This window comes from Filicampus tigris, chromosome 2 (assembly GCF_054856515.1).
Source record: "Filicampus tigris isolate MCC_2025a chromosome 2, RoL_Ftig_1.0, whole genome shotgun sequence".
In the NCBI taxonomy this organism is placed as follows: Eukaryota; Metazoa; Chordata; class Actinopteri; order Syngnathiformes; family Syngnathidae; genus Filicampus; species Filicampus tigris.
In genome coordinates this window covers 4,206,796-4,229,906 of record NC_141218.1, presented here as the reverse complement: position 1 = coordinate 4,229,906, position 23,111 = coordinate 4,206,796, and the positions used below count along the sequence as shown (strand labels likewise).

Sequence of the window (23,111 nt, the reverse complement as noted above, 5' to 3'; positions counted from 1 at the left end):
ACTGATGACCCGGATGGCACTCACTTGCTGTTATCTTGTAACACAAAGGCCGTTTATTCGTCCTTAATGCCCCAAATTGAGTTTTTCAGTACAGTACGCATAAAATCGATATGCAGTTCATTTGCAACAAAGACCACAATTAGCGTTGTTAGCGTTACTTTTCCCCAAATTGTATTTAGTTTACATAGCACCTGGCGATCTGCTAGCCGTAGCTCGTAGGCTTTCAACATATGGGGGCCGGCATGGCACCAATAATACAAATATATAAAATAAACCGTTCTTTAGCTTTGGCCCGTTAAAAGTCCTGAAATAAATGTGACATCACCACACGCATCGCAAATCACAAGGGAAAAAAAAAAGTAGTAGTACAGCACAAGGTAATTTATTCATACACTACTACTATTCCCCCACCCCCCGCCAGATAAAACAGTATTTCTCTTTTTTAGAGAATTACAAATGTAAGTGAGGATTTCGAAGGGATCCTTGGAATCTTTCTTCCCTGGATGCAAAGCCTTTAGGCAACGAAAAGATGATTTTGTCCACTTTGCTCGTCTGCATCCGTATGAGCTCTTGTGCTCCCGGCAGTCACTTTGCCAGCGTTTTGGCCTCGCCCGGAGCAGGGCAGCGACCTTCGCAGCTCCAGCCGTGCGTCAGCACACAGGAAAATGTAGAAGAGGGGATCGAGCATTGTGTTGAGGCTGGTCAGCCCGTAGCATAGGCGGTAAAGCAAGAAGATGGACCGCTCCAGCGTGCACGGCTCGTCCGCCTGCAGCAAGGACACAAATCTATAGCCGCCCACCAGGTGGTACGGCCCGAACACGGCGATGAAGTTGACCGTGATGACCACCAGGATGCCCACGATCTTGTGGCGCTCGTGGGCTGTCAGGGAGGGAGAGTGTCGCAGTGTGACCCAGATGTGGGCTGAGGTGTAGCTGAAAGCCAAGTATGGAAAAAAAAAAAAAAACCAAAAAATGAATGCTACATGCTTATTGGTCGTAGCCATTTGTGGTGTAACTTACCCGAGTATGGCGCAGGGCAACAGGAAGCCCAGAGCCACCGTGGTGATCTTGAAGTGGGCATATCGGGGGCTGACAGGGTACCGCTCCAGACACAGCAGTCGCTCCGAGTCAAAAACAGACGGCAAGAGTCCGAAAAGGCAGAAGAGAAAGGTGAGCGTCCACACCGCCAAGCCCGACACGCCAGCCACCCGGACCGTCCTCACCCTGCGGCTGCTCAGCGGGCACACGATGGCCAGGCAGCGGTCCAGCGCTATCAGGCACAGGAACATGACACTGGCGTAGACGTTGACGTAGAACACGTAGCCCACCAGCTCGCAGGTGAGCCGACCGTAGGGCCAGCGGTGGGCGCCTTGGAGGTACAGGATCCACAGGGGCAGGGTGAGCAGCTGCAGGAGGTCGGAGAGAAGCAGGTTGAGGATGTAGACCAGCTGGCAGCCGCCGCTACCCGAGCGGCCCAGGTGGTACAACCCCCAGAGGGACAGCAGGTTACAGGGCAGGCCCACAGTGAAGACCAGGCCGTAGATGCACGTCAGGCCCAGGATGTCCGTGTCCATGGGGAGGCCGCAGCTGTCATTGGACATGTCGAACGTCAGACGCCTGGTGATGAGCTGCGAGCCATTCAAGAGCAAACGCTCCTCACGGCATATTCCCGTGGAAGAGGCCAGGCTCAGGTTTTGTCTTGCCAGTCAACCAGATTTCCAAGTATCCGTAATCCATCAGGGGGCAAATAACATCTGCAGCACAGGGAGCAAGGACATCAGCATCAAGTCAAAGGCGAACGCTGCTACTTCATCTCGACCTTGTTGCCGGGTGACCTGCACTGAACAAGTGCTGGGAATGTGGCGTCTGGACCGACTTTTGTCCATTCTTTGATCGCTTCCTCCACAGGAAGCCAACGTCTTGGGTTTTGAGGGCAACATCCTGAGACAGGAGAACGCCTTTCGGACTTGGACAAAAACATAGAGACGTGGCGGTCACCCTGCAAGCTGCAACTCTGCCGTTAAACACGTAGACACGAAGGCATGTCCGTTCAGATTTTGAGCTTGTGCAATAACCGCAAGGCTGAGACAACCGCTGCAGGAATCAACACTTCGGTTTGTGATGCAATATCGATTCACAGTATTTTTTTTATTTGTAGTTTTTTTTTTAATGATTGTGTTGAGTGTGTGGCATCATCAGACAATGTAATTAGGAATGAGTAGAAAATATAACAGACATGATCTTGATACGGACATACGACTCACAAACACACCACAAGAGCCCTTCAGGTACAGTATTATTCACGATATCATACAAATGATTTTGCAGTGATTCCATGTAGTAGGGACCCTTACTCAGGGTTATGTACTTTGCTGCGGCACGGCTGGGAGGGAAAACACAATTGGTATTGTCTTGGGGAAGAATAGCCGTGTGGAGACAATTGGCTTCAGGAAGTATTTTTTAAAAGGGAAAGCTTGTTCGTGTCCAATCCCTCATTTTGCTACCTTGAAAATGTCGCCAGACAGATTTATTGATTTAAAAAAAAAAAAAAAAAAAAAAAAATCCCACATAATGACTAACAACAATCCAACCCGAGACACTCCCACCACACGCAGGCGAGCTTGACCTGGTTGCCTCTCGTACCCTAACAGTGCTCTGCGTTTTGATTCTCAGGGCTGCAGTAATCATTTACTTCTGTGGTCATTCAACATGACGTCAAATGTGTGCTTATTGACAACAAATATTGAACAAATATTTAAAGTGCCCTGTTGAAAATACATGCTCAAGTTTGTCAGTCAGTCACAGAATGTTTCATTCGCGTTTCAGCTTTCTGCCGAACCTCCGACAGCAGACGGTCTTACAAACGAATATGGAAGCCCACACAAAGACTACGACGACAGCAGTCATGAAAAGAACCACGTCCACGCAGAAGTAGGAGTACCAGGGGAGTCTGTAAGCTACTGGGCGCAGATGGGATGCTCCGCTGTGCCTGGTGACGTACTCGATCCAAAAGATGGCCGTCTCCAAAGGAGACATCGGGCGGTCGTGATGGAGACGAGAGAGTCGACGCATGTTATGGCGGTAGGTGGGATTCTCCAGAATATCCCTGAGAGCCTCGAGGAAGCCTTCCTCGGTGAGCGAATTGGCCTCCACCACCCGGGCTGCCCCACGCACCTTCAGCCGCAGTAGGTTGTCAAACTGGTCAAAGAGCAGCGGCAGACCCAGAACTGGAACACCGTGGTAGATGGCCTCGTACATGCCGTTGGTGCCCCCGTGAGCAACAAACGCACGGGTTTTGGGGTGTCCCAAGAGGTCTTTCTGAGGCAGCCAGTCCACCACCAGGGTGTTGTTGCCCAAGGACGAAGGCTTTTCTCCCTTGAGTCTCCAGACCACCTTCTGGGGGAGCTGAGCGAACGCAGCCGCAATGGCCTCGGTGACCTCACGCGGCAGGGCTGACACCAGCGTTCCCAAAGACATCACCACCACCCCGTGTTCCCCTGAGCTCTGCACGAAGGACTCCAGGTCGGCGGGCAAGGGCTGGGCCTTCTCGCACTGGAACCCCCCAATGTAGACCACGTTTGGCATGGTCGGGCGAGGCAGCTCAAAGACAAAATCTGACCTCACTAGCCAGATGTCCGCCGCTTGCTCCAAGGTGAACAAGTCTGTTTTGGGAGGAAAGTGGCGCTGGAAGAGGTCCGCGTACACTGGGTTGATGTAAAAATAGAGTTCAATGAGACTGTAAATGTAATGTAGCATGTTCTTAAACCGTCCCTGGAAATCCATCCGATCGTGTAGCTCACTTCCGGACACGGGAACGTATGAAATTGGGGAGGGGGCCATGGCAAAATGGCTCTCGCCATTATTCATCCACCGCACGTTGAACACCATTGGCAACTTGAGGTAATTCCCGAGAAGCACCCCCACCGTCAGGCCCGGGTCTGTTAGCATCAGATCAAACTTGGCCTCTCGTAGCTTCCTCATGAAAACGGGGTCATCAATCATTACGGCGGCTGCTTCGGCAAGAATCTTATGGCCCTTTGCTAACATTTGTGTGATCAAGCGCTGCTGGTAGAAAGTACTCAAGAAGCCGGCGGACCGGCGGACCTCGATGACATCCAAGAGGAATTTATTGTAAACGTCCTTTTTGGTGCCGTCCTCAAACATGGTGGCAGTGATAGAAGTGTAAAAGGAGGCGTTTGTCGGGATGTACCAGCTGTTGGGGGAGTGCAGCACTGTGAGTTGGTGTCCTCGGGAGTGCAGCTCTTTCAGGAGCACTGCCATGTTGATCCAGTGGCTGCCGTCCAACGGCACCACCAGGATCCTGCTGCTCTCGCACCCAGCCGGCCATAGGGACAGGAAGCAAAGTGCGGCAAACAGCACTGCCATGGCCTTGGACATTTCCTGGGAGAGACGATCAGCAGCTTGGGTAAGAAGACATTAAGAAACATTGAACCAGTCTTAACAGTATGTTCGCTTTGAAGTCATTAAAGCACATCTTAATATGCATTTGTACTTGATACATAGTACAACTCTTAATGGATACAGTGCTTAGTAGGAATGTGTACAGCCAAATAAATTTGTCATTTAAGCCGCCTGCCTTTTTATGCAACATCCTAATAACCTCAAATTATTTGTGTTGTTTTTCTGGCATTTGGAGCACTTCAGTGTTTTTGCCCATTTATTTTTTTTGGAATCTTTCTTTGAATGGAGCACAAAGTTAACTGGACATTAATGTATACATATGTATATACTGTGTATATATATATATATATATATATATATAGATATATTAGACCGACACTGGCGGACACACCTTTTTTGGGGAGGACAGACTGACGGACCAACGGACTTCTGACGGACTACCTGATCGACTAAAATGACTGACTGATGGATGGCCGGACTGAAGATTAATTCAGTTCGTCACAAAAAATGACGGACTGACGAATGACGGATGGGTACTATGGCCGCTGACGGATGACGAATGACGGACCACGAATGACGGACCAGCAAAATTGAGTAAAAATGCCCAGTTCTGATATGCTGTATACATATCCCTTTTACTTTGGAATGATTTTTTTTAATGATATCTTGACCTTGCTTACTTTGCAGAATTTCTTGGGAAGGGTTTCTTCGTCAAAATCAATTGATATAGATAGACATTCCACTTTTTTCCCTTCACACCATTTCAAAACTTCAATGGGGCACATTGAACTTTGAGCACCTGCAACTCCAAATGTCTTTGCACGCAACCCTTATTAATTCCAGAGATTTAAATGACTCAATGAACAAAGCTACTGAGAATAATAGTACCAAGCGGAGAAATGGTTCAAAGTGCTCACTTAGCTCACCTCAGCTGTGTTGGTTGTTTTAAAATCCACAAATTTGCCCCCTGACGCCGTGATTCTTTGCAACACCAAACACAAAAGCTGCCGGGTCAGAGTCTATATTTGAGATAGTGATCATGTGACGTGGCGAGACTTGAGAGCCAGGGAGTAATTTCTGAAGCACAGACTGGAAGCGCCAATCACTATGGTCGGATGACATGAGAAACCCGACTTGTTTCCACTTCATCATGGCAACAATCTGACAAGAATGCAACATTTTTTGTAACACTTTTTTCCTTAAGTTATGCTGCTCATTCTGATGCACGGCCGTAATATTGTTCACGCTTCGAATATATTCTTATGAGTATCGTTACATGCCATTGTTTGTGTTCAGATATCAATTGCTTAAAGTTTAACAACACCGCCACACAGATGCTAACTGTTAGCCCGCATGCCTATGTACAGTAGTTTCCCATTGTGTGTTAGCATGAAGTTAGCGGAGGCTACGTGGTTGCTTTAAATTAATGAGTAATTCTCTTTGTTTAATGTTTAGCTTGAAAGTAACCTTCAGGAGACTGTCAGAAGAAGCCTACTGGAACATCAGAACTTTATTTGGGGTTAGCCAGAGGCATTTTAACTGGTGGCGAGTGTGTGCTCATTCCCATTTGGCATGTTATAAATCGAAGCGAGATGTTGACTTGAGAAATTATGCTGGAAAATTCCATGCAGTTTCTTGAGTCCTCAATCAAACCGGGAGAACAGCAACAGCAACGGTAGTGATGCAGGACATGCCAAGGTCACACATAGCACAGGGAAAATAACGTGCGCAAGAATACGTATGCTGCAGTGATTTTGCAGTAACAAAAGGCCTGAAGAGAGGGAGAACAATAATATTAATCACATGTATTTGCACCTTCTCAAGGTCCGTCTGGAAGCCAAACATGGATAAAACTCTCGGGGCGCTCGCTGGCCCACAAAGGCTTCCTTCCTCCAATTGTCGCACAGCTCATGATCGTGGCACATTCGATTCCCAGCGTGCTCCTTCAGCAGCCGCTTTTGTTTTCTCGGTGGCGTTTTATTGCGCAGTCATTTTGCAGGGATTTCACATGATGCTCTGTGCTCACGTAAACCATTGGAGACAGCTTTGGAAAGTTCCGCGGACGCTATGAAAAGACTTCACACTTGAATTCAGACAGTAGTTGCTAGTGTTTTACTTGTACTTAACGCTGACCGTGTTGCAATAAAAACATCGAAAATAGAAACGTTGCCGTTCACTGGAACCTTTTACCTTTATTACAAATATTTTTAATGAAAAAAAAAAAACCCAAATTTTTCTAGTGACTGTTTCGTTCTGTCACAATAACAATACTGCAAATGAAATATTTATGACTGAAGGGTTTTTTTTTTTTTTTTTTAGCCACGTGACGTAGGTCAGGTCTCCAACTTTTACGACTTTATGCGATGTGACAAATATCTGAACGTTTTATCAGGTGTTTGGTGACATTCCAAGAGTGGCGCTGTACTCGGACCAGATCAGATATCAGCGTCTTGCCGTCTGAACAAGATGCAAAGTCTTAGAATGTGCTCTCGGCTTGAGCAATGACGCAAGGGATGAAGGACGTCAGGTGTTTTTTTTTTTTTTTTTTTTTTTTTTTCAGGATGCCATGTTGACAAATGTAATGGGATTTCTTCTGGCTTGGATTTCGCGAGATATTTGGCACCAGGTACACGGACCGCAGCAGCAAGCGTAGATGCAGTCGTGGCAAACTGTACCCTGTGGGCAAAATGCACACAAAAACAATTCCAGTTCAAGGCATTTACTGGTCGATTGTACAGTGGATATAAAAAGACTACACACCCCTGTTGGAATGCTAGGTTTTTGTAAAATAAAGAGACAAAAAAAAAATTCAAAACTTTTTCCATCATTAACGTGATCTATAATCTCTACAACTCATAAGAGTTAAAAAGTCAGATAATATGGTTGCCAAAGTGTGTACACCCTCTCAAAACTGGCAAACTGCCGTGTTCAGAATGAACCAATCACAAGCTCATGTTAAACGGCTGTCAGCACGCTCTGATCAACCCAAAATATATTTCAGATTTTCTAGTAGGCTGAGGGTTTTGTGGTAACACTGACTGCTATGTCGAACTGTTCATAATTGCTTCCACTTTGTTTAAAGCTCCTATTCTGGCTGAACCCCACCCCGTTCTTTTGTTGATGAGCAGTGTTGTATTTGTGTGCAAAACCTACAATAGCTTTTGGAATTAAGAGCACAACCTTGCTTTCATCAGACTTTTACAAAATCTCCTAAACTCACGTGGGAAAATGTTCCATGTTCCGATGAAACCAAGGTTGAACTGGTCATAATTCCAAAAGGTATAAACACAACTCTGTCCATGTCCAAAAGAACACCAGAACAAACAAGTATGATGGTGGCAGCATAATACTTTAGGGCTGTTTTTCTTGACTAGGCCATTTTACACAAGGGGAGTTATGAACAGTTCAAAATGGCAAGTCACAAAATCCTGGAATTTGAACAAGGGTGTGTAGAGGGTTTTTTTTTCCACTCCACTGTACATCTCTCTATCAGAAACATTAGATTTGCGTTGGAAATGATCCAATTGTCCAATTGTTTTTTTTTGTCTGTTGTGGTTGTGTGTGTACCTGTATGCCATAGCGCTGGCGTACGGACACCCGGAGGGCGGTGGTCACGGGTGGGATGACCCCAAAGGCGTCTAGCAACGGCAAACAAAGGCACTCACCGGCGTCATGCGACGTTTTACACGTGAAGCACGGAAGGCACCAGCAGGCGAAACAACCTGGAAAGAAGAACATTGAAATGAAAACAACGCACTCTTGAGTGGACGCACACTGGAGTTACGTCTCACTTTGAGTTACCCTTTTGGAGGTCTCACCTGGTGCTCGTCAAGCCAATCAGAACCCTTCCCCTGCTCTCTAGCCACCTGGGTCTCAGCCTCTGAGGCTATTTATTTGCCGTAGTTGTGTGAATTCAAGAATGCAATGCAGAATTCTGTTGTTATTATTCCTCTCTCCTTTTTGACAGGTTTCAACTCCCACATAATGCATTCGATTTATACCATTTCAATTGCATCAGATTCCAGAAAGTCATGCCTCCCGGGTTTGCATTTTTCTCATTCCACAGTTTTTTCGCACAATTTAACATTTTCACTTTTAATATTGGTGTGTATTGCGTGGGCTAGAGTGTAGCTCGCTAAGTTAGAGTTGCAAGCCGGCAGAAAATCCTTGCTAAAAGTCTCATATTAAGTCATCACCGTAGCCACAATACTTTCTCAGTTCGCATCATATTTGGTCAAGAAGTGTCTTCTTTCAGAAATATCCACTTTTGTTTTGCTAAAGCATTCATTTGTCCCTTTTATCTGACTTGAAGCGAGGAGAAGTCTCACAAAGCCTCCATTGACCACAACGTTAACTTTACCGCCTGAACCTGCTCTAATTCAATCATTTTTAAGCCGATTTTAAAAAAAAAGAAAGAAAAGAAAACATGTAACCAGTATCTTCAAACGTTTAGCCGTGAGAATATTTTGTTCCAGGTGTGCGCTCTCCCAAGTTTAACGTCAGTTTAATGAGATGCACTTAATCACAGCTGCCTTCAGGGGCGGCGCTAGACTTTTATCCTTGGGATGGCAAGGTTGCGAACGGGGTCTCCAAGGCTGGCTCAAAAATGAAACTTGTTGGGCTTTTTACTTCTAATATCCACATTTTTTGACCGATTCGAATTGTTACAACTTTCAACTTTTAACTGTTTGATTTTTATTTATTTATTTATTTTTTTGCGGTTCGTCTTGTTTTCATCTTTTTTGAACCAATTCAAACCAATCCAACTTTAAACCGTCCATCTTATCCCCATCACATTTTTTTTTCTAAATTTTAAAATAAAAGCCAACATTAAGATTTGTTTTGTTTTTCCCCCCTCTAATTTCTACATTTTTTTAACCGATTCAAACGATTCAAATTTAAACTGTTGAGCTTATCCCAACCACAATTTTTTAAGACAGTCATTCATTTTGTTTTTTATCATTCAATTATATCTCACAATTACCTTTTGACAGCAAATAAATCCACATCATTCCACATACACGCATTTCAGCATTCAGATCCAATTTCTTCAGATGTTGCACATCTAGTTCCTTTCTGTTGTTACGCCTGCATCATGCCCTTAGTTACCGGTAAGTGTGCATGTCATGTCGTGCCTTTTATCATATAGCACATCAGGAGATGCTGAACTAACCGCGCCTTAACCCTCCTCGCGACGCCTCAACTCCAATATGAAGCCTCCGATAGCGCTCCTCTGACGCTAGCCATCACGTCTAGCCATCGTTTAAAGGCAAGCGTGGAATTTCGCTCACATTGCGGCAGGTCGTCAAAGCAGTCGCAGATGTCCGAGGTCCACTGATTGTTCAGGCTGGTCATGGTGGTCATGGTGAAGGGCTTGGGTTGATTCAACTGTTGAGACATATCTGCGATCTCTGGGGCAGTGGGACGACATATGGGTGTATAAGATGAAGAAGGCCAAACAGACTTCCACAATCATGAAAACAAGCAAGCAAGGTGTCAAGTGTCAACCCTGACGATTTCTTTCAACTCTACATTAATCAAAGGCTAAAACATGACTGAAGACTTCACTCAATATGCAAACATTCAAACACATCCTTGGCAGCAAGATGAAAAGCAGGACAACTTACATGACTGGAAGTCGTAAGTGGTTCGGTTGGAAGAAACAGTGACTGATGCACGACACTCCGGACGGTTCGTATTTTATACGTGCGGCCATGTCGCACTAACTGGTCAGGCCAGTCCAATAGCGTGCGATAACGAAATTTGACGACAGAGTGGCACCGACTGATTCTCCTGATTAGATCAAAACATATTGAGAAGTGTCAAAAGCATGTTCAGTGCTGTCCTGTGTGCACGTGGACGCAAGCCGAGTGCAGTTTTTTCCCCCTTTTTTTTAATTATTAGCATCATTGGTTTAATTTGCAATATTTATGTTCAGAATGAGATGAGAGTGATGCTGACAATCTGATGACCTAATCAAGCATTATACTCAGCCCCGATTCTCTCTATATTTTTTGTAATAAATGAGAAAAAAATTCAGTTTTTTCTTATCTTTGTTTTTAATTTAGTTTTGGTACAACAAAACATAAAGAAAAAAAAATCATGATAAACTTTTTTTCCCACAGCAATTATTTTGACAGTAACAACAGGACACATTTGGGGGTTACAAATGACATGAAATTGCGTTCCATTCCATTGAGCATGAAAAAAAAAGGAAGACATTTACTTTTTATTTAATCAATAAAGTAACATAATACCACTTGTATATTTGCAATCTAGCATTGCAAGACAACAAACGGAATGGTGGCACAGGACATTCGCAATGTGTGTTCACATTTTAGTGTCCTTTTATACAAATCCAACCTGCTCGACAGAAGACACAAAGTTCACATAGGTAATTCACTGTCATCATGCCTCACTAGCTCTGCTGAAATACCACAGGGCTCGATACTGGGTCCTGTTTTTTCATGTCAATAACTTACCAAATGTCTGCAGAACCAATCGAGTTGCTTACTTTTGAATACAAAATACAAACAAACAAAAATAACACAACCACCTCAAAACCAGCAGAGGGAGAGCAACCAAGAGTCTTGGTGGGCGGAGAGAGAAATCAACCTCTGTAAACTGTTGCAATTCATACAACAGACAATAGCTTTGCATTCAACTATAGCAGGCCCAGATTTTACACTGACTAAGTACGTTTGTGATGACATTGAGACAAGCTCAACGTCATTTCAGTATTAACTTTAGTGTAACGTAGACCTGTCTTGTCTCTCGGTTGGGAAACTCTGGGTCGCCAGGCCTTGTGGTTCAGACCAAGTGCGCCCCCTGCAGGGGGGTTAATGCTGTGTATTTGTGCGAGGAAGATGTGGAGGACGAAGAGGAGGAGGCGTGAGATGCAGCTCTTCTTTTCAGCTCTCTGGAGATCTGGAGCCAAGATAGCGGGTAGCAGCAGCATCCGTACAGGCAGTCACCCCACACACTCCCCTGAAAGAGAGCGCGAGTGGGAGGCTCCAACCAAAGGTCAACATTTACATGGCCTCACAGGCTGCTCCATACGATGCTGCCAGCATTAGAAATCATCACCTATCTGGATGCGACATTGTCCACTGACGAGAGAGGGGGAGCTGAACGATACAAAGAAGAAACATGCTTCAAGTAGATGAAACTACGACTGGCACTCAGTGGAGAACGCGCACGAATCTTTGTCATTAAGATGCATGCATTCTGCACTGATTTTTTTTCTTCTTTTTTTTTTTATTTTTTTTTTAAAAAGAAACCTCAATACTGCAACGTCTGAGCGCTTGCTTGTCGGCCCACTCCGCCTCCGGAGGAGCCAACATTACCAACCTCCTCCTTCTTTCATGGCAGTGCTCCAACTCTACAGTGCAGCCGCCCCCACCTGGATCTTTGTTTCTCAATACTTGCCCAGTTCAGTCTCCAAAAGTCACATGTGGTCCTGCCAATCACCTTAATGCCAATTAGTTTAACTCAGGATAGAGATCTTAATCCTTATTTATTTAGTTGGGATGAATCTGAACTATAATACACCTTTGGGCTGAACCGAAGCTGCTTTGGGTGGAACATGCTGATGTGGGTTCCATTTCTTTCATGATGTACAGTATGTCAATGTTGTTTTATGTGGGCAATGTTAACACTGCAAAGGTAGTCCCTGTAAAGTTAAAGTTAATATGTCTTCTACATCTGAGTGTTTTTAACAACCCTGACAAATTTGAGTGATTAAAAACAATCACCAATCAGGCTTCAAAATATATCCGCCCAAATCATGTGATGTCTGAAACATGGCCTGTTGTGTGTGGAAAGTTTCATGAGTTTTCATGCATGTTTAGACTCTCAACTGTGGCCTTTTGTCAAGCTTTCTTCTTTTCTTTTCCTGAAATTGGATTTTGAGTTTTTCCTTGCCCAGTTGGTTTGAATCATAGGCAATTATTCTACTAATATTCCCACAGGTCGTCATGCAACAATGAGGCACTCTAAAGCAACCACGTATGCACGAAGCCTCTTTCAACATGCTGGCTGTCAAAAAAAAAAAAAACTATTCCCCTCCTCTTCGCTCTTCCCTCATTCTTTTACATCATGTGCGCACACTCAAGGCCAGCAACAAGGCGCTCGGAAGCGGCGAAGACAGCCCCAAGCCACACGCTGGCTATCAAGTTGGAATTAAATAAAAATAAAAATAAAAAACAGAAATAAATCTCTGATTTCACTTCACAGGTTCTTCAAGCATTTCACCACTGGTGACTCAGTCCCAAACCTAGAACATGTGTTTTGTAACGGGCGTACCTGTATGCCGTATTTTTCCCTGACAGAGGCCCTCACTGCAAGGGAGGCCGGGGGCACGCATCCAAGACAGTCCAGCAGCGGCAGAAGGGGACACACGCCCGCCTTCCTCGCCACCTTACAGGTGAACATTGGGAGGCAGCATATGGCAAAGCAGCCTACATAAACACAACCACTGGGGTCATCACACATTATGTCATACAACCCCCCCCCTCCCCTCTCAGTTTCACTCACAGTCTCCCACGTCTTGATGGCAAGCACACAGGCCCGTGCTCCATTGCTCCCCTTTCTGAATGTGCCACCTTTGCGGCTGGGCCCCGATCACGTGATGAGACATCTCAAATCCTATTTTCTTGATGAAATGAAAAGAAAATGTCCAACCTAAAAAAGTAATGTTTTTTTAAATAAGGAAACTAGAACTCCATAATTTTCTACTTTATAAAACAGTTTATACACCAAGGATTCTTTGCTTCAGTTCATTGAGTTGCCCGTTTTGGTGTGCCAGCATTGTCCAGTGGGTGGCAGTATAATACAGTTATGCAGATACCAAGAAAGAAGACTTTCACAACTACTGTAAGTCACTCAGCAACTGCAGAAATATGTCATTTTTCACAGAGGATAATGGATATATCGCTGGTGCCCAAATGTTTGATCAATCTCATGCTTTTTCACACATTTGTACAAATGATTGACCAATATAACATGTTGAAAATGGCGCTCTCTCTTTGATGATGCACTGTTAAAGACTCAACAAAGCACCCCTTTGCCCACACACTTAGCTAGCTAACTAGTGTCTTTACTCATTAACATACAATCATGAGTGCCTTTTGTTAGTCCTCCAGTAAGATCGTGACTTTGACCGTAACTCAGTCGACCGGATACCACCCCGCTGACTTTAGTCAATCTTTAGCTCAGGAGTCTTCAATCGGGCATCTTTTGGTGAAGACAAAGCAAGTACATGTTTAATGGAAAAAAAACCCACAACTTACCTGAATTGCAAAATCCTTGGAAGTCCTTGTTCCATTTGACCACTTCAACTCTTTGTGCTTGCTTTTTTTTAGTGTTTTTTTTCAGTGTTTTGGTGTCAACACAGCCCGACATTGTTTTGGTGTAAACACAACTAGTTCCCGTGTGACTCTGCTGACCCAAACACTTCATCGCTAGTAGTCCCTTGTTGTGAACTTGGGTTAGGGTTAAAATCCTCAAATGTCCTAGCAAATTGTTCACACCTTCGGATGTGACCTTTGCTCACATGGATGCTGGATGGAACACACTGTGAAAAACACAACTTGTATATTTTGGGGGATGAAACTGTAACTTTAAAATATAAATGATTGACATTTACCGCAACAAAGTTAGTACAACAAAACAAGCAAGATGTTGGCGCCAAAACAATTTCCTGAGTTGTTTTTACTTATATCCTTAGGTTGGGGGGAGAATATAAGGGACAACAATTCTGTACAGTCTTACACTTCGTTGTAGTGGAATGCCACTTTTCACAACAGCAAAAGTGAAAATATTTAGTTGAATAGCCAAAGTTAACATTTTATTGAAGTTTGTTGCTTTGAAATTTTAAGTTCACACAACTTTTTATTATCTTTTTCTATACAGTGCACTGGAAAAAAGAAGCATCAATTGCAAGATTGAGTTTGTGTGTTAATATGTCACCTTTCAAACATTCATTGTCAAGTGAAATGCACCACTAGAGGTGGAACATTTTGGATTGTTTGATACAAAGCTTTAAATCCACTCTGTGGATTTTAATGAGGATCGTGTGGCACGTTATTCATTGTAAATAATAATTTAGAAAATAAAGCTATGTGAACTCAACATCTCAAAGCAACAAACTTCGATAATATTTTAATTTGGGCATTTCAACACAAATATTTGAAGTTTTGCTGTTGTGAAAATTGGCCTTCCCACATTTCACAAGTAATTGTCCCTTGTATGGTCCCCCATCTTCAGATCTCTCGGTAAAAACTCATCACATTGTTTTGTCGCAAACAACTTGCTTGCCTTGTTGTGCTAACTGACATCGTAAACGTCAATTGACATAGGAAAGTTGTTCCAACTTAAATGAGCCCTCACAAAATACAAGTTGTGCCTTTCACAGCGTGGGTCCCTCAATGCTGGTCAGGTGACCAAAAGCATCTCATGATTTATGGAGGAGGATTATCAAGGTGTGTCACTCATTGGCTGCTGAGGCTGAGTCACGCTGGGCGCACGCTGGGAGCTGTGTGACGTCAGCAATTACGCGTCACCTCCTCCCGTTCAAGTTTGCAGAATGACAGCAGGCGTCAGCAGTGTGGCTCGCATCAGCCGTCCGATGACGCGGACGTTTTTGGGGAGCCGGTGGGAGATAAAACGGCAGGAAAAGCCCGCGGCAGTGAGGCTCCTTTAAAGAAATCCACTCGCATTCTGCGGTGCTTCGAGAGAGCGAGTGTGAGCGAGAGCGAGGGAGAGAGAGAGACGGAGAGAAGGAGAGAGGGGGCAGCTCCAGTAAACAACAACACGCTTGTGGCGAGGCTCGTTTATTTTTTCGGCCTCTCGTGACTGCGGCCTCAGCTGAAGAGAAATCAGGTAATATTCGCCATTGGACCTTTGTATACGGACAAATGTGCTGATGGGGGTTCGAACCAAGCTTTTAGAGGAATGTCCACAGGCTGCTTTCGGTTCGATAAATTGTGCTTTCATAACTTTACGTTCAGTTACTTCGATAGGCTGGATAGTGTTTGCTGCATTTATTTAAACGTGTTTTTATTTTTTATTTTTAATTCACAGCCCAGAATAGTAAAATTCAATAGTCTTTATTGAATCGTGAGAGCCACTCCGGAAGTGAAGTGCAACAACAGCAAAGCCAGCATAGCTCGTTTTCCTTGGCTGTGGGGACATCTAGCGGCCGAAATAGACGCTGCGCCTCCTTGCAGTCATGTACGGCGCGTCTGGCGTCCCCGAACTGATCCCACCCGCGGGGCCGCCCCTGCAGCCACCCGGGGCCCAACACGGCCAAGGCGGGGGGCCCAATGCTCCTAACCCCCAGCGGCTCGGCCAGAGGGCCCCCAAGCTGGGACAGATTGGCCGCTCCAAGAAAGGTGACACTCAAAAAAGAATCAATTGCACTGGAATTTAATGTATCATAAGTACTAGTGGTATCGGTACTCTGTACTTGGTATCTGTATAGTGAGTACTCTAGAGTGAATGCTTATACTAGTTTTTGATGTGCATGCAGAAGAGCGGTTAGCAAGTCTGCTGCGCAGTCCTGAGGTTGTGGGTTTAAATCTTGACCTTTCCGCCTCTTAATTTATTCATTTTTTATTTTAGTGGACTTGGACGACGAAGTATTGGACGACATCATGAACAACAACGGCCAGTGTCCCGTGTCACTCCCCATGTCCTGAAGCGGGAGACCTCCTCCCCAGTGTCTCCATCTCGGCCTGCGCTCGTGTCAAAGCGATGGCGCGACGAGGCCCGCAGAGGGCGCCGGCGGGAGCCTCCGCCCCTCATTGTAAAATACAAGCTGTTGATTTCACCTCATTTCAGACTTTGGATGGGTCCGCGTGGTGCGGCAGGTCCACGGCGACCTGTCGACTGAGCTTCTGAAGGAACGCTGCTGAGAAGATAGTGCTTTGGCCCCCCCCCCCCATTTGTGATGGGTTGACAGCATTCTGTTGTCCTCCATACTGCTGATACTGGTAGTGTGCTTACTGTATAATCCAGTGGATGAAAATTTGTTATTTATGACATCAGAAAAAGTAGGGATTTTTTTGTTGTTTGTAAAATGTGAAGAAATGTGCTTTCAAACAAAATCATTTCCAATTGCTCTTTATTCAACTTTGAAGTTGTTTGCACTTTGTGGGGATGGCCGTCACGCGTGTTCTTTGCATGGAGCCTGTGCGAGCATATCCCCGAACTTGGTATGTGACCTTTTCAAGGGCTACGTCGTCGTACTTTGACACTGCACCGCTGTTGCCTGCATGCTGAAGGGGAAGTGGCAGGATGAACCCGTACAGTTGTGAACGTCTTGACTCCATTGCCATGTTCTGGTCAATCTACTGGAAGTTATAATTCCCGCAATGACCTCGTGGAAACAAGCTTGTGATTTGCTGAGACAATCACACCCCGACAAGAATCACCAACTGACTTTATTATTATTGTTGTGATTGTCCTGAGATGCTCATGCTGGTATAATGTGACTTTGTTTTTCTTTTTATTTCATTCTTGGAGCTATGAAATTGTTACACTTGTATTTTGTTTTGTTTGAAAAAAAAAAAGATTTTTATTTGACGTGGTTTGTGTCGGCCGTTTGCATGAAAGTGGTCAACTTTTCAAATGTGCATTCGGGGAAATAAACATATCTTTGTAGAGGATGTTATTGTTGAGTTTTTTTAATCATGACATTGTGTGATTTCTGGTGGGAATGGATGTGTTTTGTTGAGAATGTGAATTTTCTCTCCCATTAATTTCCCCCAACTTGAGGTTTTGCTGTTTTCCCTTTTGTTTTGGAAAGCGGACCAAATGACAAACACAAATGTTACAATGCCTTTATTCCTACATATCAGTTAAATGCAACAGTATGTTTTGTATAAAAAAAAAAAACAATAAAATAATCCCCCAAAATGTAACATCAATCTACAAACCTGGATTCTAAAAGTCATCCTACATTTGGCCAAATAAATAGCATCCACCCCACTGGCTGATGTGTGACTATAAAATTGGTGCTAGGTCTAAATTGTATGTGCAAGTGTGGACAATTCTGTATTCACCATTTAGGCTGCAGCTTGTAGGCCTGCCCGTTTCTTATAATCTAACAGTGAACAGCGCTTGTGTCGAACATGAGGCCTGGGTGAGGCAATCAAGCAATTATTCAATGCATAAAGTCCCACTTGTGTGATTCAGTGATGGCCCACACACATTTTCACTCGGCCATCTTTCTATAACACGGATGACATTCAGACATATTCCTTGTTGTTACTGGCAGGCCCGGAGCGGGAACTGGTCACGGATGGGTACTTGGACACCTGCTTCTTTCGTGGACAAGAGGCGGCCAACATGGCCCCGCCCAGGACATCCAGGAGGGAACCGCCCCATGCGATGAAGATGGCGGCGCCGAACTCAAACCTGCGGCATCAACCGGAATGATATGGAAAAATACCCCCAAGAGACTGGAGTAAAACTATAAACGTAGCTTACTTGGTGTTGACAGGAGTGTAGGGGTTGTAGAACGCCCGGATCACATTGTGAGCGAACCAGGAGCATGCAACGATGGCACACAGCCCTAAGGAGGGCAACAAAAACAATTTTCAGTACCAGTTTGGCCTTGGGTTGGATAATGTACAGTGGGACAGTGCACTGAAAAGAAAAAAAAAGTTGGGTGACCTCCAAATTTCAAGGTAAAAATTCTGAGTCAGGCACTTCAACAGAATATTTTATGTTTTGCTGTTGGGAAAAGTGGATTTCCTGTGTTGTGCAACAAAGAAATAAGAATTTACAGAACTAATTGTTCCTTCATGGTTCCCCAACTTCAAGATATGAGTAAAAATGTTTTGGAGCAAACAACTTGCTTAATTGTGCTGACTAAGCAATTATTAATTTAAAAGTTGTTCCAACTTAGATGACTATTTTACCCCCAAAAATCCACATTGTGTTTTTCACAGTGTGAAAATATTGTCCAGTCCACTCAAAACGTATCTGTACAGTATCGTTCAGTCTGCTGGTTCTAAAATTGGCTGCAATTCTCCACAGCCCCACTATACGGCGCTGTGGCCCCATCAACAGATAGAGACTGGTTACGTGTTTCCGCCTTGCGCTGCTCTCTTCAGTCATAGATAAACACTTTGCAGTAGACTAGCGCAGGATTAAATGCTAGACAATGCGGCAGCCATGATGACAGGAGTGAGGCTCCATTCAAATAGAGCATAGATGTTAGCTTAGCATCTGTTGTAGGCAGCAGCTAGCTCAAAAGGAGCATGTCTTTTTTTCAACCTATTTATATCCAGAGCTGGGTATTCTGTCCCGGGGGCGGAACGGGCCATTTTTGGGACAGGGGATGACAAGTTTTAAAAAAGGGACAGACTAAACAAGGGCGGAGGTGTATTTTAGTCCTAATCGTCCCTCATGCGTGTGACATGGTCCCGAGGCATACAAAGTTTATCTCAACCTACTCGGCGAAATGGGCAAACGACAAAAATTGCCTCTGAACTCTTCAAACGCGCCACTAGTTACCCAACTGCGCGTACTTACTTGCGTTGGGAATGCCCCGGCGCTGTGCACTGTCATTTTTTGCCCGCTTTCTTCCGTCTTTAAAATCATTTTTGCTACAACTTTCGACTCGCTCACTTCGCCTCCTTACGCACATACGACGTGTGGTGGCAAGAGGTTCGTCAAACCGTTAACCCAGAAGTGGGTGCGGATTTGAATAGTAAATTAGCCAACTAACGAGCTTTAAACAAACCTCTGCCGTTAGCATCCGCCCCGCGGCGTCATGCATGGACGCTTTTTCTTTTCTTTTTTTTTTTGGTGGGCGGGGGCGGACGTAAAGGACAGAAGCGCTTTAAAAGGATGAGGATGGACAGGGTCGGAGGACGATAATTTTTATGAGTAAGGACGGAGGGACAAGGATGGAAGGGTACTCAGGTGGTGGACAGACCGGCAAAAAAAAAGGGTCAAGTGCCCAGCTCTGTTTATATGTATGGCCATTTTCTTGGCTGGAGCGAGTAGTGTACATGTCTCTTGAACACTTTGTTTTTAGTACGGTACACAGTTGTTTCGTTCACAAAACCTCCTTGTCTATGGCATCTAATGGGAACAGAGGTGAAAAAAGGAAGCGCTAACATGATGGCTCATGAAAGCAACCAGATGCACGTCATTATTTTCAACCAAGCACCAACAAGGTGAGTTTATTAACTTGAAATTAACTTGAAAACGTTTCGAACAAACTTTTTTGTTTTGTTTTTTTAATACTACTACTACTAATAATAATTTTGTACTGTACTGGGCGTTTTTAGATGAGGAAAAAAAGTACAAAACAATAATTTTGTACTTGGGAATTTTTAGGCTAAGAAAAAAGTATTTCAATGTAACGGGCATTTGGCTGTAACGGACAAGCCCTTCACCCAATTAGTGTGCTAAATCAAGGGTCCACTGTAGACAGAATGTTGTAATGTACAGAAACAAATTTTCATTTCAGTGATGGAATATAACAAAATACAGCAATCCCTCCCTACATCTTTGGTTCCAGGTTCACAAACCTGATATCTTGCAATTTTTTTTTTTTTGAGGTGCAGTTGATAAATCCATTTTGTTTTGCCTCCCATTTACTTTGGTTGTAATTCCACTGTTGTCCACAAGAAAGCACACTATTTTCTTTGACAGTGTAAATTTCAAAGAAGAAGAATGGAAACAGGAAGTATTTTAGCTCAGCCAATTTTTTCCTAAAGATTATGGAATCTCATATCCGCTTCACTTCTGCGTTCTACAGAAAATGACGACTGTAAGTTCATTTTTTAATGAACATCGTTGGGCATGATTCCTGATGCATGTTGTGAGATGATAAGTTGAGTTTGTTAGTTTGGAAAAATGGGATTTATTTACTGTCTGCATTGCAAGATCGGTACACTGCTTCTCTGTTTGTACTATATTATTGTTATCCGTTGCTCTCGCGCTTTCGAAATATGTGTGTTTGAATGTGTTTAAAGACATAAAATGATCATTCCGGATGCCAACGCTATAAATAAATTAATATGCCTCCTTACTATTTAAATAGGGTATGTCTATAGCACGTTTTCTATATTTCGTTGTAGGGTATTTCCATATTCTATTTTAAGCGTTATGCATTATACCAATACAAAATATGCATGTGAGGTGCAGGTCTTATTTTTGTCCATTCGCGGTACATGCTGACATTTTACACTGTAGTATCTGTGACTCGAAATGCGTGTGCCTTCTACTGAGTGTGAGTACTTTTGCCATTTTTGCCGTAATTGTATTGGGATGGCGCCGTGTAACTCACCCCCCACTAACAGGATGATGCCCCCCGTCATGGCGACGCGGGCCTTGCGGAGCTTGTCGCTCCCTCCGCAGGTGGTGCACTTCATGCCCATGCAGGCCACGCCCAGGCCCGCCACGGACACGATGATGCCCACGATCATCAGCGCCCGGGTGGCCTGAAGAGAACCTGGAGAGGATCCAATTCTGTTATGACGAGGAGGCGCTCCGTGAATCAACTCCTAGACGATTAGACGCTGCACAAAAGCTGCGTTTATTTATTATGTGTGTGCTCGCTTTGGTTCAGTGCCAGTTGGGTCGCCTCAGTGTCAACTCTTCCTGGAAGCGAAACCCCGGGTTACAGCGCTGTGGCGCCACACTTTGAAATACTGACTGTGCGCTCCTCATCTGTCAGTGCTCCCCCCCTCTCCACCTCCAATAAACCCATCACACGGCGGACCTTCCTTTGTCTCTGTCCACCTCGAACCAGTCTGTGCCAGTCCGGCCCGGCCCGCACAAACAGCACCCTCCTGCAGCGAGGGGAGCCGTGGTGCGGTTGCGGGGCCTCTATTGTTTGAGAAGGTCCTGTGGAACCTTCTGGAAGTGGGGAAATGCTGAGTGGACCAGCTACCATCTAAAGTCGGGACTTTATTGAAGTTTAGTTTTATGATTGTGCTTGCATAAGTGTTGCGTTGATTGAAGTAAGTGTTGATGGAAGATTCTTTTTTCAAAGTCCGCCCCCGGACCTTGAATTTGACACCTGTGCTTTAGACAATCAGGATTTTAGAAGCAATCACTGATCGAGTCCCAAAAAAAAAAAGATAACCGATTCCTGATCCGATCAAAAGATGGACCAATCCATCCAATATATTTTAACCACTTATTTACTTTCTGTACAATCGACATCCGCTATTCGCGGGGGATTGAGACTAGCCCGGCCCACAAATAGCCCAAATTTGTGTATAATTGATGCCCATCCAAATGCATTGGGAAAAAAATAATTATAGTTAAACCCTAAAAAAATCTCCCCAAAAGGCTGATAAATATTCAATACGTGGAAATAAAAGAGTGTTTGTGGGGGAGGGCGGTGGGGGTGGGGTTTCTGGCCAACCCCCCCCCCCCCCCGAAAAAAACAAATCATTTGAAAATATTGGAAAATTATAGAAAAAAAATCTGACCATATACACTGAGAAACCTTTTATTATTAACGATGGCAGCACAGAATGTTCCTGGAGTGAACGAGATCATCTTTGCTATCATTTTAAGTTTTGCGGCTCTGATCAATGACGTCTTTGATCGATGGGCAAATTGTGACATTACATCCGATCACAGATCTTGCATAAAATGCAAAATATCTCCCGATCCGATCAAGCCGATTGTAACGCCTAGTACAAGACACAATATCAAATTTACTATATCAAATGTATTATACCTAAATGTTCTGGCTTTTATAGGTTACGTTTACGCTCAAATAAATACAAATGGTCCATGAAGTAAAGTTGCAGCATTTACGATGTGAAAATTGCACTCGACTACATTGCAATGTCGATTTTATTTTGATGAACAGTTCAGTCCTAACAGGCTGGTACAAAAATCCTGCTTTGAGACCCCCTCTTGGCCAAACGTTTCAGACGCTGCATGTTTCCACGTCAAATTGGCGGACATCTTTTTTTTTTTTTTTTTTTTTTTTCTCCCCTACAACTTCAAATACTGTCAAGTGTAGCTACTTACTGTCAAGCTGCAGAATGGAATCGTAGATCTTGCACTGGAGCTGCCCTGTACTCTGGAAGGCGCAAGACATCCACAGTCCCTGGTACATGGCCACGGCCGTGATGATGTTGTCCCCGATGTAGGCGGACATCTTCCACTGGGGCAGAATGGTCCCGATGATCAGGCCCACGATGCCGGTCAGCGACATGAAGAATCCCAAAAGTTGAATCCCGGAGTTGGCCATTTGTCTTTCCCGAGAGGAAACGAGGCCTCCTTTCCAGAATGTCTTCAAAGTCCTGCGATTGTGTGTGTACGCAAAAAGCTCTCGTATGGGAGCGTGTGCGCTCGCAGGGCTCTTCTTGGGGATGGGCGTGCAAGATGTGGGTGTGTGTTGTTGTCATGTGTGGAGTGGCTGCTGGGAAATGTTCTCTCCACTTCCAAGCAAAGCAACAGGTTGCCCCGATGGATTCTTTTTTTTTTTTTTTTTTTTTTTTTGTCCGCACAGACGTTCTCATGCTCATGAGGCATTTCAGAGGGTTTGGTTTTTTTTGCATAGTTTTCCCCCAATGAGTGTGTCAAATGTGTGCTGACCCAGATCGTAGCCCCCCCCCCACCCTTCTTTCCCTCCCCCGCGCAGGCAATTAAACGGCTCGGAGCTGATTTACAGGGCATCGGCGACCGTGATATTCTAATGAG

At 44.5% G+C, this 23,111-nt stretch overlaps 5 protein-coding genes and 1 long non-coding RNA gene across 9 annotated transcripts; 1 reads left to right on the top strand and 5 right to left on the bottom strand.

The window, feature by feature from the left end:
• Positions 1 to 24: 24 nt before the first annotated feature.
• On the bottom strand, positions 25 to 1,986 carry LOC147150959 (G protein-coupled receptor 4). Its single transcript, XM_086021559.1, has 2 exons — positions 1,020 to 1,986; positions 25 to 932 (listed from the first exon to the last, which is right to left on the bottom strand). The coding sequence occupies exons 1-2, from the start codon at positions 1,598 to 1,600 to the stop codon at positions 515 to 517; spliced, it is 999 nt and encodes a 332-aa protein (XP_085877685.1). The 5' UTR covers positions 1,601 to 1,986; the 3' UTR covers positions 25 to 514.
• A 552-nt stretch (positions 1,987 to 2,538) lies between these two features.
• On the bottom strand, positions 2,539 to 6,381 carry ugt5g1 (UDP glucuronosyltransferase 5 family, polypeptide G1). Of its 3 annotated transcripts, none has more exons than XM_086021495.1 (2): positions 6,237 to 6,381; positions 2,539 to 4,400 (listed from the first exon to the last, which is right to left on the bottom strand). In XM_086021495.1, exons 1-2 carry the CDS (start codon positions 6,264 to 6,266, stop codon positions 2,811 to 2,813), a joined length of 1,620 nt encoding a protein of 539 aa, XP_085877621.1. In that variant the 5' UTR covers positions 6,267 to 6,381; the 3' UTR covers positions 2,539 to 2,810. The 3 variants fall into 3 exon arrangements, with proteins under 3 accessions (XP_085877621.1, XP_085877637.1, XP_085877629.1); XM_086021511.1 differs by lacking the exon at positions 6,237 to 6,381 and adding an exon at positions 5,348 to 6,170 and having other exon boundaries at positions 2,539 to 4,420; XM_086021503.1 differs by lacking the exon at positions 6,237 to 6,381 and adding an exon at positions 5,348 to 6,170.
• Positions 6,382 to 6,587: 206 nt separating this feature from the next.
• On the bottom strand, positions 6,588 to 10,159 carry ponzr4 (plac8 onzin related protein 4). The gene is made up of 4 exons (XM_086021596.1): positions 10,049 to 10,159; positions 9,713 to 9,832; positions 7,989 to 8,143; positions 6,588 to 7,097 (listed from the first exon to the last, which is right to left on the bottom strand). Exons 2-4 carry the CDS (start codon positions 9,819 to 9,821, stop codon positions 6,978 to 6,980), a joined length of 384 nt encoding a protein of 127 aa, XP_085877722.1. The 5' UTR covers positions 9,822 to 9,832; positions 10,049 to 10,159; the 3' UTR covers positions 6,588 to 6,977.
• A 479-nt stretch (positions 10,160 to 10,638) lies between these two features.
• On the bottom strand, positions 10,639 to 13,805 carry LOC147150956 (cornifelin homolog B-like). Of its 2 annotated transcripts, none has more exons than XM_086021585.1 (4): positions 13,712 to 13,805; positions 12,957 to 13,103; positions 12,726 to 12,880; positions 10,639 to 11,408 (listed from the first exon to the last, which is right to left on the bottom strand). In XM_086021585.1, exons 2-4 carry the CDS (start codon positions 13,057 to 13,059, stop codon positions 11,232 to 11,234), a joined length of 435 nt encoding a protein of 144 aa, XP_085877711.1. In that variant the 5' UTR covers positions 13,060 to 13,103; positions 13,712 to 13,805; the 3' UTR covers positions 10,639 to 11,231. The 2 variants fall into 2 exon arrangements, with proteins under 2 accessions (XP_085877711.1, XP_085877714.1); XM_086021588.1 differs by having other exon boundaries at positions 12,957 to 13,074; positions 13,712 to 13,754.
• Positions 13,806 to 14,946: 1,141 nt separating this feature from the next.
• On the top strand, positions 14,947 to 17,089 carry LOC147150955 (uncharacterized). The gene is made up of 3 exons (XR_015083785.1): positions 14,947 to 15,302; positions 15,504 to 15,814; positions 16,044 to 17,089. It is a non-coding gene; the product is annotated as an uncharacterized LOC147150955 (long non-coding RNA).
• A 160-nt stretch (positions 17,090 to 17,249) lies between these two features.
• cldn7a (claudin 7a) lies at positions 17,250 to 22,811 on the bottom strand. The gene is made up of 4 exons (XM_086018307.1): positions 22,437 to 22,811; positions 20,731 to 20,895; positions 17,913 to 17,997; positions 17,250 to 17,840 (listed from the first exon to the last, which is right to left on the bottom strand). Exons 1-4 carry the CDS (start codon positions 22,657 to 22,659, stop codon positions 17,672 to 17,674), a joined length of 642 nt encoding a protein of 213 aa, XP_085874433.1. The 5' UTR covers positions 22,660 to 22,811; the 3' UTR covers positions 17,250 to 17,671.
• Positions 22,812 to 23,111: the final 300 nt, after the last annotated feature.

What these genes read in the sequence shown, in the direction of transcription:
- LOC147150956 (XM_086021585.1), bottom strand. Translation starts at nt 13,059, where the DNA reads ATGTCTCATCACGTGATCGGGGCCCAGCCGCAAAGGTGGCACATTCAG. An exon ending in CCATCAAGACGTGGGAGACT is followed by an intron (nt 12,881 to 12,956) that starts GTGAGTGAAACT and finishes GTGTTTATGTAG; the next exon opens with GCTGCTTTGCCATATGCTGC. An exon ending in GGGAAAAATACGGCATACAG is followed by an intron (nt 11,409 to 12,725) that starts GTACGCCCGTTA and finishes GCTCTCTTTCAG; the next exon opens with GGGAGTGTGTGGGGTGACTG.
- ugt5g1 (XM_086021495.1), bottom strand. Translation starts at nt 6,266, where the DNA reads ATGTTTGGCTTCCAGACGGACCTTGAGAAG. An exon ending in TCCAGACGGACCTTGAGAAG is followed by an intron (nt 4,401 to 6,236) that starts GTGCAAATACAT and finishes CGTCTCTCCCAG; the next exon opens with GAAATGTCCAAGGCCATGGC.
- LOC147150959 (XM_086021559.1), bottom strand. Translation starts at nt 1,600, where the DNA reads ATGTCCAATGACAGCTGCGGCCTCCCCATGGACACGGACATCCTGGGC. An exon ending in TTGCCCTGCGCCATACTCGG is followed by an intron (nt 933 to 1,019) that starts GTAAGTTACACC and finishes CTTGGCTTTCAG; the next exon opens with CTACACCTCAGCCCACATCT.
- ponzr4 (XM_086021596.1), bottom strand. Translation starts at nt 9,821, where the DNA reads ATGTCTCAACAGTTGAATCAACCCAAGCCCTTCACCATGACCACCATG. An exon ending in CTTTGACGACCTGCCGCAAT is followed by an intron (nt 8,144 to 9,712) that starts GTGAGCGAAATT and finishes TCTTCTTTCCAG; the next exon opens with GTTGTTTCGCCTGCTGGTGC. An exon ending in GCCAGCGCTATGGCATACAG is followed by an intron (nt 7,098 to 7,988) that starts GTACACACACAA and finishes TTTTGCCCACAG; the next exon opens with GGTACAGTTTGCCACGACTG.
- cldn7a (XM_086018307.1), bottom strand. Translation starts at nt 22,659, where the DNA reads ATGGCCAACTCCGGGATTCAACTTTTGGGATTCTTCATGTCGCTGACC. An exon ending in TTCCATTCTGCAGCTTGACA is followed by an intron (nt 20,896 to 22,436) that starts GTAAGTAGCTAC and finishes GATCCTCTCCAG; the next exon opens with GTTCTCTTCAGGCCACCCGG. An exon ending in TACACTCCTGTCAACACCAA is followed by an intron (nt 17,841 to 17,912) that starts GTAAGCTACGTT and finishes TTGATGCCGCAG; the next exon opens with GTTTGAGTTCGGCGCCGCCA.